General features: G+C 35.2%; 1 protein-coding gene across 1 annotated transcript in view; it reads right to left on the reverse strand.

The window, feature by feature from the left end:
• Positions 1–16,161, reverse strand: part of LOC306844052 (neural-cadherin-like) — a gene marked incomplete at both ends in the record, with an annotated part of 265,863 nt that overhangs the window by 6,810 nt on the left and 242,892 nt on the right. Inside the window, 3 exons of the mRNA XM_079375899.1 lie at positions 2,610–2,854; positions 7,307–7,487; positions 8,856–9,120. Of these exons, the coding sequence (XP_079232025.1) occupies positions 2,610–2,854; positions 7,307–7,487; positions 8,856–9,120 (691 nt within the window). The remainder of the gene's footprint in view (positions 1–2,609; positions 2,855–7,306; positions 7,488–8,855; positions 9,121–16,161) is intronic.

The raw sequence follows: 16,161 nt of genomic DNA on the forward strand, positions 1-16,161 counted from the left end.
GTATAGCTTTCAGATGCTTTACTAAATGAGTCTTGCATAAAGTACATGCCAGATATGTGTGTGATGTGCATGCAATACTTCAGCACACCGTCTGTATGTATTTTCTCAAAAATCAAAACTGACATATTGCAACATTTCAAAGAAATCACATGCTCTTCAAAGCATTATTACTATGCACACCTTAAACTGGTTTTGGACACTCAAAATGACAACTGCAATGCAAATTAAAGAAACTTTTCTGGCAGCTTTCGAACACATTGTGACATCAAATATTAAATGGTTAAGGATTAGGAAAATGAGGATGTGGAAAATAAAAGGACAAAATTTGACAGACTTGGTTTAGTTGAATGAGAAAAACACAGAAGTGCTGAGATCTAAATGTAAGTATAAAAAGTCTTATGGGGCATATTTTTTCATCTCAGAGCAGATATCACCAAAATGCATGGAAAATGGAGATAGGGGTACTGACACTTTGCTGAGAGTCTCTTAACTGAAAGAAACTTTTCACAGAGACATTAAAAAGGGATCCCATGAGAGTCACAGAGAGAGATTGTCAAAGAGCACTATAAACCATAATCATTCAAGTTCATCTTTTGAAGTTATGATGGGTGGTTATTCCCGCAGGTGAGCATCTACACTGTGTGAATGTCAAATCTGCATATCTGCTCTGCTGTAGAAAGATACTTGACAATCCAGGTGTAATAGAGGACAAGTGATGCCTCTCCACAGTGGGTTCTCTGGACAGCATGCTGCATTGAATTATGATCATTGTGGAGTCATTATCCAGAGTTGAATTCTCTCAAGATTTGTAAATTAACAGGTACAAGACATATCAGTCACATAATCTCTTAGGGGCCATTTATACGACAAAACGGAAAACATTTTATGTATTTTGACTGTTCGTTTACATGGCAATGGTGTTTTGGAAGCCTGAAAATGCAAACCTTTGAAAACGGGTTTAAAAGTGCAAGTTTGGTAAAACGATTCAATTACTGTCTCAGTGTAAACAAAATGAGTGCACATTACGCGTTCGTGTCGAGTTTCTTTACAATGTGACATCAACTACTGGCCTGGCATGCATAATACAGTTGTTGTCACAGATCTCTGTTAACAGGGGTCTCTACTTGATAAACACAAAGGTAAAATGTTTCCGTTTTTAGTACATCGTCATTGCGTAAATGTACCCTTAGACACCACAATAGCAAAATAAAACCCTCAAAAGTAGCAAATACAAGAAAAATCCAAGCCCTGTTCAGAGCCATCACACCACATTTCCCTATTATCTGCTCCTGCAGTTTAACGGATGGACCTTTTCCCTCGTTTCTGTTTATGGTATGTTAATCAGCAGGGGGCTGTTTTCAGTGGGGAAGAGTGAGGCCTGACTGGTTAGGTGGAGGCGTAGAGTTAGCATGGTGTGCTAAACATATTAACCACCTTACAGGAAGAAAAAAAATCTTCTTAATGCTGTGCCGAAGCCCTTCATATGGCAGAGAGAACTATATTTCTCTGTCTCGCCGCTCGTCTCCTTTTGGAATCGTTCCAGACCGACAGGACGGAATGCAGAAAAACAAAGAAGGGAAAAAAAAATATGGGGGGGGGGGGGGTTAAAAACCTTACGGGCTACTTAAATTCAGTTGAGGACGGTCGGGACCATTGAAATTCTGCCCAAAACCCTAGTGCATTGATCTCAATTTCCAGCCCGGCTTGGGTAAACAGCACAATGTGTGCCTACAAATCAAGTAATTAACACTTTAAAAAGCAACTGGAGCTGAGAATGAATAAGGTCATGTCAAATCTATAATGGAACGAAACTGTGAGAGGAGGAGAAAGATTGTTTGGTTCCCTTTGGCTTCACCGAGCGCAACCAAGCAGGCAGATGAGGATGTCAGAATGAAGGGAGTTAATATGAGTTTCAGCAGTCATGATCATTGATTATGTAGACTGTGTTCTTTACCGCTGTCAGACAATGCTAGTAAAATGCAACACATGGGAACACGATTGATAGAAACCTTGGCATATGTATGAAATATATACATATATACCTCTAACTCTAACAGCTACTACATGGGAAAAGCAGAAGTTATATGAATAAATGCATACCAATAATCACAGGGCAAGAATATTGAAGTGCCAACCATCAAAATAAGTTTTAAAAATGCATGAGGTTCAGCAGAGGAGGAAGAGCATTTAATATTTATGCGACAGAAAAACTGGGCTGATCCAGTAATTGAAGTAAATTGCCTAATACCGAAACAAATTTTTCACAGAAAAACAACAATCGGTGTTGACTGAGAGACATTATCATTAAACAAAATTAAGTAATTAACTGTCCTTTTGCAGTTAAACTGTTCATTAAAACTGTAAAGTTCACCTGTAGTGATGCTGATTAGCTCATTCTTAATGCAACTCCCATTCATCAATGTAGCGACACCAAAAGCACTGATATTATGACAGTAATTAATATTATAGTCACTAATATTGGATATATTCCCATAAAATAACATAGGTGAATCAATTAGACAGAAACAAAGGATTAATTTCAAACCAGGTTGGTAAAATTATGAAAGTGAGAGTGATTTTTAAAAAAATCACATGCTGAAGATAGATACCTAGTAGGGCCATAAAGCAGATGCATATGGCGAAGAGGGAGCTGAAACTGAGGCCCACGTCGTCTCTGTAGATGGCCAGCGTCACCTCACAGTGCCGGCCGCGGTAGCCCTCTGGACAGTGGCATGTGAATTTGGAGGGAGACTGTGCCACACAAGTGCCCCTGTGACATGGGCGGCTGGCACAGAGCGTGTACATGCAGAATTTACCAGTGGAGTTCGCCTTGACCATGTGACCTGGGGGACACCTGCGATTGAAGGAGACAAAGAGAGAAAATCATTAATTATTAATATACGGTGTGTAAAAATAAATAAATAAATGTGAGTAACTGATGACATCCTGTACGATACCTTTTTCCATAAATGATTCAGTTTTGGAAGTTTGTTGTTTCTTTAATTAATGGTGAAGCGTACATTTATACTTTCTCTGGTAGTAGTATTTGAAAACCTGTTTAGAAACTATTTAAAACTAAATATCATTTGGTGCTGCTAGTGGTGCAGAAATTAGAGGACACTGTTTTACAAGGAAAAAAAAAACAACTAAAAATTAAAATGAGGAAAAAAAGATGTAAATATTATATTTCAAAATAAACAAAGCAATTAAAACTTCAACATTAAAATGAAAACAGTAAAAAATTAATTTAATTATTAAATAATTGATTTTATTGACAATTTTTTTTGGTGCTGCTAGTGGTATGAAAATGAAAAGACACTTGTCAATAGCCAATGGAAAATTCCTTGGTACAACTAAAAATATCCACACGTTTGTAAATGTAAAACTGCTCACAGTGATCTGGTACGTTTAAAACCCTGTGTGAATAAAATAAGCTTAAGATCACACGCTGAATTTTTCTTTGCCTAGGAGATCAGCGTAGAAAGAGAGCACTAAAAGAATTCAAAATTTGCCTGAATATGTGGCTAAAAATCTTGACATTCTCTCTAAAATCTCAAGGGAAAACACACAAGCACACAGTGTGGAAATCCAATGTGACCGGCACCGAGCGCACTTATAAAACTCAAGTCAGAGGCAATTCCTGTAGACAAACAACAACATACAATCATAGACACAATCGATACACAGCAGCTGCACAGCTCTCACAGCCAGAGAGGACAGTGGAGAGGTCTGGGGTGAAGAGCAGCCCACATATATCATACCTGCCTATCTGCCTTTGACTGAGGGGTATTGACACACAACCCCAGAACCAAATTGCACAAGGCTTGAATGCCCTACTGCATGTGTCTTACATGGTTAATATACAAATAACATAAGCAAAAAATATATCTTCATTCTTAAAGTTACAACTAGCATGAAAGAGGTTTATCTTCAAAATTAGAGTTTGTTTTATTTTATTTATTTTTTTTCTCCGTCACACCATAGGACACATTGATCCGTCAACTACCCATATATACAGTATATACAGTATATATATATATATATTATATATATTAGGGATGCACAATATTATTGGACTCAGAATAGGCCGATAATGGATTTAAATGTAAATATCGGCATCGGCCGATATGAAAAATTATGCCATTATGTCTTGCCGATAAGAGGACTACATTAACTCACATGTGCTCAGCGTGTGCTAGTGATTAGATCACGTCAGCAGTGTGACAAAGTGTGGCATTCTTGAAGCAAAGTTTTGTCTGAATGATGATTAGATTCACTCTTTTGGATCACTGCATTTAATCTGTCAAAGAGCATACAGAATAGCACATGCAGCGGCAGCAGTGACAGCATCCCCCGGGTCCTAATGCCATCGGTAATTGTTTTAATCTGTATGGGGCGCTGTTGGCCTACTTCTAATTAAATTAAAAGTAAAAGAGCCTACACAAGTAACATTTAGACAGTTAAACATTAAGCAGTAACTGATGTCATAAAATAATGAGTATGTTTTGATTTAAAGGTCAGAAGCTATAGCTTGCATTAAAAAAAAAAAAATCACAAACATGACACTTGTAAATTAAATAATTTTATCTATAATAATTGTTTTATTAATGTGTAATATGTTTTATTTTTGAAACAAATCATAAGCTCTAAAAGATTTGTAGAATTGTTACAACTCTTTAGACCATCTACAAATGTTAAATCTTATAAATAAAATAAAATGTTAGGGTTAATTAATGTTAATAGGGTTTGCATCTTTCTGGGGGGAAAAAAATGCAGCGATTGATATATGGTTTATTTATAGCTATTTTCAAAGCTTCAGCGTGCTGTAAAAAAACCTTCATTATGGTTTATTTAATTCTAACAAATAAGTTCTTGTTAAAAACTTACCAAAATTAAAAATATTTTGCTTATAATTTCTGTACAGGAGATACTTGGTGTTGTTTCCAAACCAAAAGGAAATATATCAAAAAGTCAAAATATATACAAGAACAGCCAAAATGATTTTTAAAAATATCGGCATATCGGATATCGGCAAAAATCCAATATCGTGCATCCTTCATATATATATATATATATATATATATATATATATATATATATATATATATATATATATATATATATATATATATATATATATATATATATATATATACGGACGATATCAGCATAATACAATGGGATTTTTTTTTTAAATCACCAATACATTTTTAGGTTTCAGGATTTTTTTTTTAAAACTTTGTTTAAGGATGATTCTCAACTATGTTATAAAATATATAACAAAATGATTTGATATACCGTTTTGTTTTATGCAATATATGTCTGTACAAATTTCCATAAACTGGTTTTCCCTTTAAACACAGTGTATCTATACTGTATCTAATTTGCATATTAATGTGTTGCTGTTGGGACAGCATGTTGAAAAAAGAATTGTCATAATGGGAGTAATAATTGGCCAGATTTTCATAATAATATCTAATATTTAATAACAAAATAGATATATAATTTATTTTCCCATTCAATTGTAATGTTATTTTCCCATTCAATTCAAAATGCATAATAAACATCATTTTAGTCCTGGTGTCCTCCACAGTGGACATGTGTGAAATGATGTCCTGCTTCATAACAGGAAGTCATATTTGAATTTGAAAACCCATAACATTTTCCTGAGATGTTGCTTTATAACAAACAATTAGAAAAATATTCAGATTTAAATGACAATTACAAAATATAATCATATTTCCGTAAGGATGTAAAATGTTTCACTAAATTAAATTTAGCCATCTTTAAAGACCTAGGAGAGGGTGTGGTCATGGTGAAACGTCCAATCATTTAGTATCTCTGTAAAGCCCTGAATGTGCTCTGTACAGGACATACAGACTTACAACTGTGACATTTGAGGTCTCAGAGAAATTCACTAAAATAGAATGTCCACTACAGAGGCAAAAACTCCGGTCCCACTTTATATTAGGTGGCCTTAACTACTATGTACTTACATTTAAATTAATCATTTGGTACAATGCACTTATTGTGTACATACATGTTTTTACATTGTACTTATATTTTTAAAAATACCTATATGTAATTACATCTGTAATTAATTTCTGTAATTACATTCATAATTACACTGTTGACCCATCCCTTACACCTTAACCCACCCTTAAACCAACCCATACCACCAAACCCGTCCCTAACCTTACCCGTATCCCACCTCAATAGCAGCAATAGTGTTTTGCAATACAGTATGAACACAATAAGTACATTGTACTTATTTTTTGATGTAAGTACATAGTAGTTAAGGCCACCTAATATAAAGTGTGACCAAAACTCCATATGTCAAAGTCAGACATGCCCTTTTGCCAGCTGTGATGCCTGGTTACTGGTTTAAACTTGGCCAAGGTTTTTTAAATATTTTTGGGTCAGCACACCTTAATACTGTAGCTTCAACAATTGATTGGCAATTCAAAGTCAATGTTTGAATAAACTGACAGCTCGCATGCCCAGATTATGCAGAGCTTTAATAGCTGCTAATGGTGGATATGTAATTAAATATGTTTTCGTAGTTTGTGTTGTCCCTTATCAGTGCAACACTATCACAAATTATGAAGGATTCATGCCAATATTGTCCAAAACCCCACTTTTCTAAGGTGTTTCCAAACTTCTGGAGGGCAGTGCATATGAATGAATGAAAAAATTTACACATCTTCATCCTTTTTTCTCATTTAGTACTGCCCTTCAGAAGCTACAGAACACTTACATATTTCCCATAAGATAATAATACAATTTGGGGGGTGAAAACTTTCTCCTCATCCCCCATAAAAGCCCCCCCCCCATATTTTAATGCATTGTTTCCTTCTTGCACATCAGTGGATGTTTAAACCTTTGCTAACAGCTGCGTATGAGTCCCTCAGTTGTTGTCAGTGTGAATAGATGGATCTCCAAATCATTCAGTCACTGCTGGAAAGGGTTCAAATATGCCAAAGATGTAAGACTTGGATAACTTTTTCTGAGGAACAGTGGGCAGTTTAACTGTCCAGGACAAACATGGGACTCAAAGAATAACCAACACAAAACAAACAAAAAAAGCAATGTAAATTTTTGAACAGGGTCCATTTTTATAAATTAAACTATTATTTTGTCTTATGGACTATATGTACACATCTATTAAGTAAAATATCTTATTCAGGATGATACAAAATAAAAAAAATAACATGTATTTTTTATGATCCCTATTATTTAGGTAAAATAATAAACATTCTGCAAGGTGTAAGTAAACTTTTAACCACAACTGTGTGTATTTATGTACCTGCATTCATGTATTCTCCACAGGTCCACGCAGGTAAAGGGGGGACTACATTGGTTTTTCCGGCAGGAATCAGAGGAACAACCCAGAGACACACCTTGAGAACTGACCAACGACACCCCCTCTCTGGCCTGACCGTCCAGAGGAATAAACCGCCCATTGAGTCTCAGGTCCTGCATACAGCCTGTGCAAATAAGGAAAAACAAAACAAAAGCCAACATGTTTCATGTTACAGTACAAATATAGCATTAAGTGTGAATCCTCCTCTTACACCTACATAACATACACTTGCTTCTTCACACGCACACATAGATAAACTGAGCTCAACATGATCCACTCATATTCTGAGCTTTTAAGAAAAGTGCTTTTAGAGTCCATTTAATAAACACACAAAGTGTGTGCCTCAGGGTAACCAGCATGCCTGCACGCAGGGAACTATTCCACCTCCTCTTCTCTTTCATGTCACATGTCATTGTCTCCTTTGCCTCCCGTAGTCAGTTTTTATGCTAGCTGTACTTCCCCTCTACACTGAAGGTGCATTTGAGGCTATTATGAATTAATCGTTCCTATGAATTTTTCATTATTGCCAATACAATAGGGTGTAATCATGACAGATAGAGGAACTGCTGTATGAATTAGCTGATAAAGCTCTACAGAGTCTTCTGCTTGATGTGCGCATGTGCTGGCTAAGTCCTTTCTCTGATTGAAGTTAAATTGGATTAGCGGTTAAACGGCAGTCTACTTCACAGTGCTCTGATATAACTCAGTGATTGGATTTTTCTGGCCATGGGACGCAGCATTTTTGTTAGCTCAATATGTCATGCTACATTGTTTATTGGAGTTGTCCATAGCTCACCATGCACACTTTGACATATTGACTCCATTTCATTTATTGTAACCAGTTCATTTATTGTAACCATCTATTGCGAGAAGCTCTGAACAGACTGCTAAACAACTCTGAGACGAGTTAACAATCAGCGAGCTGTATTTGGTGCTGCTTTGAAAGTACAACTTTGTGTAGTGTGGTATGTTTTCACACCATGATGCTTATTTGCCAGTTCCATCGTTTGTGCCAGGTTTGTTTTCTCTTAACACAAGAGAACAAGGTAAAACAGAAATTAGACAATGTGTTTGGATCTAGAATGGCATTTCTTAACCTTTTTTCAGAAATGTGTTTCTTTAAACTCATTCTTCATTTAGAATTAGCAGCAATATTAGTAAAGAGGCTAAAAACAATTGCTCAAGCAGGTGAAGACAGTCTCAACAAGAGACTTTCTTCTCACTTTAATGAGACACCTGAGCTTGCTTGACATTTACAAGTTATGACAGATCTGGAGGCAATTGTGCATCTGTTGTATTGTTTTGAAGAAAACAGACGAAAAAGATCATTTCTGATTCATTATTTTAATTTTCTCACAGCCCTGATATTTTTATTGTATATTACTTAGAATTCCTCTTTTGAATAGCAGTGTATAGTACAACATGGATTGGAAATATGATTTCCAGAGATGTGCATCATGTGTCATTGGAGAGTTAAGCTTCAGGAGCACACCTTGGAAGCTCTTGTTGTGTCCTGAGGGGAATGAGTTGCCCAGCATCACCACAGCAGGATCAATAACAATCTCCCGACTGCGACCTGGCGATCCCGTGACCTCTCGCCGTCCTCCCCCTCCATCCAGACGCAGGGTCAACTCATTGTCATGCCGATCTAAGTGAATTTCATGCCACTCCCCATTGTCTAAACGATAAGAGGGCATTGTCAAGTTGAAGTCCCCGTCACCGAGGTTGTAGGAGACACTTAACAGACCCTGATAGATCTGAGAAAGTTGGACAGAAAAAAAGACAGAGAACTTTTTAGTGAATAAACTCAAATTAGTGCCGGAGACAAAGAGCAGTTGTGAAATTATGAAAATAGTAATACTGAAGTAGAGAGAGAGGCTCAGTATGGGATGAAACAGACCCAACGGGGACTTAAGACATCAGACTGGGGCAGGATCTGATAAAACGACAGAGGACTAACAGAATTAAACATATCAGCCCTTTAATTGGAGACAGTGGGAGCAGGGAATTCAATATGGTGTCAGTGAGGTTTGCCACTATATTCTTATGTTGCCTCACTGACTCTCTAGTGGTCAGCTGTGAGACTTTCTTTTACTCTCTCTTTCCCTTTGTGAGCTCTTCTTAAATCTATTGCTTCTTATAAATCAAATGTTTCTAAGGAAAGCTTTATTATTTATCAGGGTTTGTAGGATAAAAAGTGTGAAATATCAAAGTACTATATAAAAGCCTGCAGTTCCATGCTTTGAATCATCCAATATCCAAAAAGCGCTTCACTGTAATGCCTTATTTTTAACAGTCTAATAACAATAATTCAACTGGGGTTTTACTTTACAAGCACATGGGTACTAGCCAAAGCTCCATACCTGGAGCAAAAAATGCCAGGTTTGAGAATGAAGTGTGATTTATTTGTGAGACAGAGAGCGGTTGGCCGTTCTCCTGAAGAAAGCCCCAACCTTCATTTTAATTCCAGAGTCTTTCTGCTTGTGTCCCAGAGAGCATAATTTGCCAGCCTCAATTTTGGATCCTGGCTTTGTGGTGATGTAAAAAGCAGGACTAATCAATGATGCAAAAGGCAGTGAGGCTCTCTCACATTTCAACAACAATTGCAAACAGTTTACATAAACACGGTTGACCTCTGTGAAGTTGGCACATTCCTCCTCTCCCACAACCTACTCAGTTTCACCTGCAGTATACAGCTCATGAGAATAATCTCAAACCAGATTGTTAAAGTATTTCAAGGCTTTGCTATGCTGGGTAGGTATTAAAACCTGAAGGCGTACTAATTAACAAGAACATTAACTTTAATCTCTCCATGGAAAATATGTGCTCTTCCTCGTGACCTAAGATTTACCCCATAAATGCTCATTCTCTTCCCTAGTTGGTGTGAAACGTGTATGCTGCTCCATGCTGCTCATCCCCACCCAATGAGCTAGAAATCAATGTCATCATCTGGAGCAGCAGGTGAGGCCATCTGCCCAGTTGCATGTTTAAGAATTAAAAAGCATTTAATCATGGATCATTGGATCTTAAGTGCATAGCGCCGAGTATGCTTGGGTTCCCCAACCACCTTTTAATTTTTTATCTATTTTACATATTTCATATTTTCATATTTAAAAAAAAATATTATGAGACATCATCAATTAGTGAAAAAAAAAGAAGGTACGCACATCCAAGAGTATCTCGATCAGGTGCAAGATCAAAAAGTGATCAGAAAAAATAGAAAAAAGATCTGCACACTGTTAATCCCTTTATTTGAAATGTTTAAAAAGCGACCTTCAAAAGTTTTTTAGGACTTTACGTGTTAAATAATTTTTTGGTAATACACCTATTGTGGAGACTTTGAATACCTCTTGCAATGTTGAAGATGCTTCTCTCCCCGTTCAATCTACCCCTTCTGAAATGACAAAAATTCTTACAAAGTTCTGAGGTAAATCATCCTTTATCCCCTTTAAGAACAGAAATGCCTTATTAGAAACGTTCTGTTGTCTTGTTGACGGGGATCTACGGGAGGCTTTTTCTAACAAACATGAGTATAAAGTTTTTAATAACTTAACTCAAGTTGAACAAAGTGCTTTATCGGATTTGAGAAATTATAAAACTGTCATAGTTAAACCAGCAGATAAGGGTGGCTCTATTGTAATTATGAACTTTGTTAGCTATGATCTAGAAGTAGTAAGACAACTAAGTGATAATGCGGTAACACTTTAGAATACTGTTTCTTACTTACTGCATAACTAATAAGGAATTATTGAAGAACTAACAGGTAATGATTCATTAACACCTAACTCACTACTGTTAACTACTAAGGAAGATAACTAATCAGTATGTAATACAATTTTATGATTGTGTTAAGTAACAGTTAGCTAAACAATAATTAATGTATTCTGTCACACCTCCTGAAGAACTACTATTAATTATCTACTAGTTAAGGTTCAATAAAAATAACTATGAAATAACTACTACTGAACAATTATACGCAAATAGTCACTATAATAATCAGGTTGTGGCCCACAAATCAAGTACTTGAGCAAAAGTACAGATACCAATAAAATATTACTCCAGTAAAATTATAAGTAGGCCTATTAATTTTTTAAATTACTTGAGTAAAAGAACACTATAGTACAAACTTTGTTACAGTCCACTACTACTATTATTAGCCTATAATGGTAATGAAATATGCATTTTGTTTGCTGCACACCCAAAAGGACTCATTACTATAACTGTACATAACGAGGGGTGAGAACCAGAAGGGCATTTTGGGTGAAATGGATATATTTAATATATATATATATATATATATATATATATATATATATATATATATATATATATATATATATATATATATACTGGCAAAAGTATACTGTCATCCATGAGTATAAAAATGTTAATTATAAACAATTGAAATCAGTGCACAAAGTCAGATCAACCTATGGTAAGTTTTTGTTTTGGCCCTCCTGTAAAGTTAGTGAAATGTCACTTAAGCCTTTCTGGTTCTCACCCCTTATGTTTTTGCCTGTATGGTAAATAATTTCCTTGTTCTGTAGGAAATCTGCTTCGGAAAGGAACCGCAACTCAACTGTCTTGCCATAACTATCCAACTTACTACAGATACAGTACACTCTGTAAAATGGTGGTTTGTTAATTAATCAATTAATTTATTAATTTATTTTCTGAAACACTGGGATGAAGCTGTTGGGTCATATTTGTTTTTTAGTCTTAGGTCGTTTTTGTGTTGTGTTAATGCCTAGTTAGCGGCAGTTTCCCTGAGCCCAGCTCCCGTATAAGTAATTAATTCCTTATTAATTACTAAAGGTTTCGCTATATTTTCACTTTAGAATAGGCCTACTCTTGCAGGTTCAAAACAAGTCCTGCATAATTATTTGATAATTATTTATTAATTACTAATGGGCTCCCTGTGTTTTCACTTTAGAATACTGTTTCTGGTTCTAAGTAATTCTTGCGGAATTATCTAATAATCCTTTATTAATTACTAATGGGTTACCTGTATTTTCACTCTCCCTCAGTCCTTGCCTTACATACAGAAATTGAATTGATAGTAATATGGTATATGCTGAGGAGGCACACATACAGTACTTTATATAAAATATAAAAACTAAGGTGGTGGGGTTCCTATCGGAAACTGATTTCTTACAAAACAAACTCAAAACAATTCACTATACAGGCAAAACCTCTGTAAAATGTATTGCATTTATTAATATTGCATTTTCATACTGCTACTACTGCTAATAACATTTATATGAAAGGGTCACAACTCAATGTAATTGTGTAAGACTGTTCATTAGTAGTTACTTCATAATTATTTTTATTGAACCTTAACTAGTAGATAATTAATAGTAGTTCTTCAGGAGGTGTGACAGAATACATTAGTTATTGTTTAGCTAACTGTTACTTAACACAATCATAAAATTGTATTACATACTGATTAGTTAACACATCTTCCTTAGTAGTTAACAGTAGCGCGCTAAGTGTTAATGAATCATTACCTGTTAGTTCTTCAGTAATTCCTTATTAGTTATGCAGTAAGTAACAGTATTCTAAAGTGTTACCGATAATGCTTTTTATACAAAAATGAGTACTGACCCTACCAATGTTTTTAAGGGAGAAATTCAGGAAATCCTTCAGGAGTTTGTAAAAGCTAGTGAGATTACTAAACAGGAGTTTGCTTTTATGAATGTTTATTACCCAGTTACACCAGTTATCTATGTACTTCCTAAAATACATAAAGAGCTTATTAATCCTCCAGGAAGACCGATTATATCTGGTATTGGGTCTCTTACTGAAAAAAATTCAACATTTGTGGATTTTTTTCTAAAACCAGTTGTATTTACATTACCCTCCTTTGTAAAAGACTCTATCGATATGATAAAAACTATTGATTTACCTGATGAAACATTGTTTGTAACATTCGATGTCGAGTCTTTATACACTAATATCCCACATGTAGGAGGGATTGAGGCAATGGAATTCTTCCTTAGTAACTTACATCATAATAAAAATCCTAGTGTTACTTGTATCAAAACATTAGCCAATTTGGTTTTGACAAAAAACTTCTTCAGATATAGAGACAATTTCTTTTTGCAAATCAAGGGTACCGCCATGGGTAGCACCATGGCTCCAAATTATGCAAACTTGTATGTGGGTTTCTTTGAACAGAATTTCATCTTCAATGATTTACAAAACTCTTTTCTCTCAAACATTGTACTTTGGCGTAGATATATTGATGACATTTTTATGTTATGGTCAGGCACTTAAAAAAATCAGTTGCTACAATTTTATAGTTTCCTCAATACCAGTAATGAACATTTACGTTTTACTATCAATTATGATGAGTTATGTGCTAGTTTTTTGGACATTTGCATTATTAGGGATGGTAAGAAAATTATCACAGATCTTTTTAGAAAACCTACTGATCGAAACACACTTTTGCATGGACAGAGTTACCATCCTACCACGTTGAAACGTAGCCTGCCTATTGGTCAATTTAATCGGATTTGTCGAATTTGTAGCTGTAACAAAGTACAGATTTGATTAATATATTTAGGGTGAGGGGTTACAAGGAAGATTGGATACAGTCTGCAGCTGGGAGATTTGAAAATGAAAATCAAGAGACAACTCTATATAAAAAAAAATTCAGGTTAAATTCAGAAAATAAAACCATTGTATGTGCTTTTCAATATTCTCCCATCTGTCCAGATATAAAAAAGATTATAGACAAACATTGGTATATTTTAAAATCCGATCCTCTTCTCAGTGAGATCTTTGAGAAAACACCAAGATTTGTCTATAGACGTTCTTCCAATATACGTGATCTCCTTGTAAGAGCTGATGTTAGCTCATCTGTAGAACGACCCTCTCACTTTCTATCTATCCCTTCGGGCAACTATAGCTGTGGTCGTTGTGCCCAATGCAACTTCACTACAAAAACTAGTGTTTTCTATCATCCCCATTCAGGAAGGGAGTTTAAAATTAAAGGTGTCATCACATGCACGACCAAAAATCTTATTTATATGATAAAATGTCCATGTGGGTTAGCTTATATAGGAAAGACTCAACGTGCTTTAAAAACAAGGATTGCATAACATCGACGCAACATTCGCACTAATGATCAAAAAAACCCTGTAGCGGTACATTTCAACTTAAAAAGACACAGCCTTTCTACATTGAGATATATTGGAATTGAACAGGTTAAGGCACCCAGGAGAGGTGGTGATATCAACAAGATTTTATTAAAAAGAGAAGCGTACTATATTTACACACTCAATACTCTCTCCCCTAAGGGTTTGAATTCAGAACTTCAAAATAACTCATGTTTCTAGTTGATATGTATGTGTATGTATGTATATATATATATATATATATATATATGTATGCGTGTGTATATGTGTATATGTGTGTATGTGTATGTGTATATATATGTATACTCTTTGTATTGAAAGGTGATTGTTATTGATATAGCTTCAGTGGAATCCTTATGTGTGTGTTATGTGGTTGTGCAACTGTATCACTTTTGGGATAAAGTGGTTGTGGATGATGAGCAATATGAAATATATTGGATGATGAGCAATATAAAAATAAAATACAAGGAATATTGTATAATATGAGCTCAGTTACAATATAGTTTAAAACCAACACACAGCGAGGGAACTTTGCTCCTCATTTCATCCATCATGTTCCAGCGGATCAGGAAAACAACATTATGTGATTATTGCTGTCTGATCTTTTAGAGCAGTGGTTCTCAACCAGGGGGCCTCAGAAAACTTCCAAATGGGCCTCAAGATGATTTAAAACAAACATTAAAGGGGTCATGAACTGCTTTTTTAAAATTATTTTGTACTGTTCACTGAGGTCCATTTAGAAGTAATGGGCTATTTTCTGTCCTGCTTTTAACACCTTCATCGGAACGCTCTGTTTGAATAGGCATGGCGGATTAGCCTCGGAAGTAAATGCCCACTACTATGATTGGCTAACAGTTGTGTATGTTTGTCAGCCTACATCCTTCACAGATGGACGCTGCTGTGATTAAGGTAAAAACGCCTAAATACTCACTACATTTCAAACAATCTGTAATAATAGACAAAGCAATAGTGCAGCTTGTCATTTACTCACTACATGCACAAATTGTTGGGCGGGGCTAAACAGCCAGTGATGTAGAAGCAGGCGATGATCTTCTTCTGTGGAGGTGGTGTTTAGCCACACTATTACGTCATAGAGTTGTACATTCCACAAGCTGTTGTTTTGTCAGACTGGCTTCAATATAATCTGTTTTTAGACTAAAATGAAACTTCAGAAACTTACAGGATGTTTTTATAGAACAATGACCTCTTATATGTCATAAGATGAAGGGAATTTTGATTTCTCAGTTCATGACCCCTTTAAAAAATGCTACTAAACTACTAAAAATCAATACATTTCTTATATTATTTCACCCCTCAACAACTTTTTTTTTCTTCACTGAAGATCTAGGGTGTCCACAGTCTTCAATACATGAGGTAACCTTATTTTAAAAGTGCTATTTCTACACCTGGAAAAGCCATGTAAATTAACACAAATTAAACACAATACAATTTTGATGGCATTTTTTTTTTACAACAAATATACATTTTCCACTCATGCCAAGCTTTAAATATTTTATCAGGTAGAATTCGTAAGTAAAAATATATTTTTAAAAATCCTTATCATTTATTGTTATCCAGTAAATCATGCACTGCAACTGAAGGGTGATATCTGAATATGATATAGCATTTGGCTCTGTATAATGCATTTCACCAAGTTTA

This window comes from Barbus barbus (assembly GCF_936440315.1).
Source record: "Barbus barbus genome assembly, chromosome: 2".
In the NCBI taxonomy this organism is placed as follows: domain Eukaryota; kingdom Metazoa; phylum Chordata; class Actinopteri; order Cypriniformes; family Cyprinidae; genus Barbus; species Barbus barbus.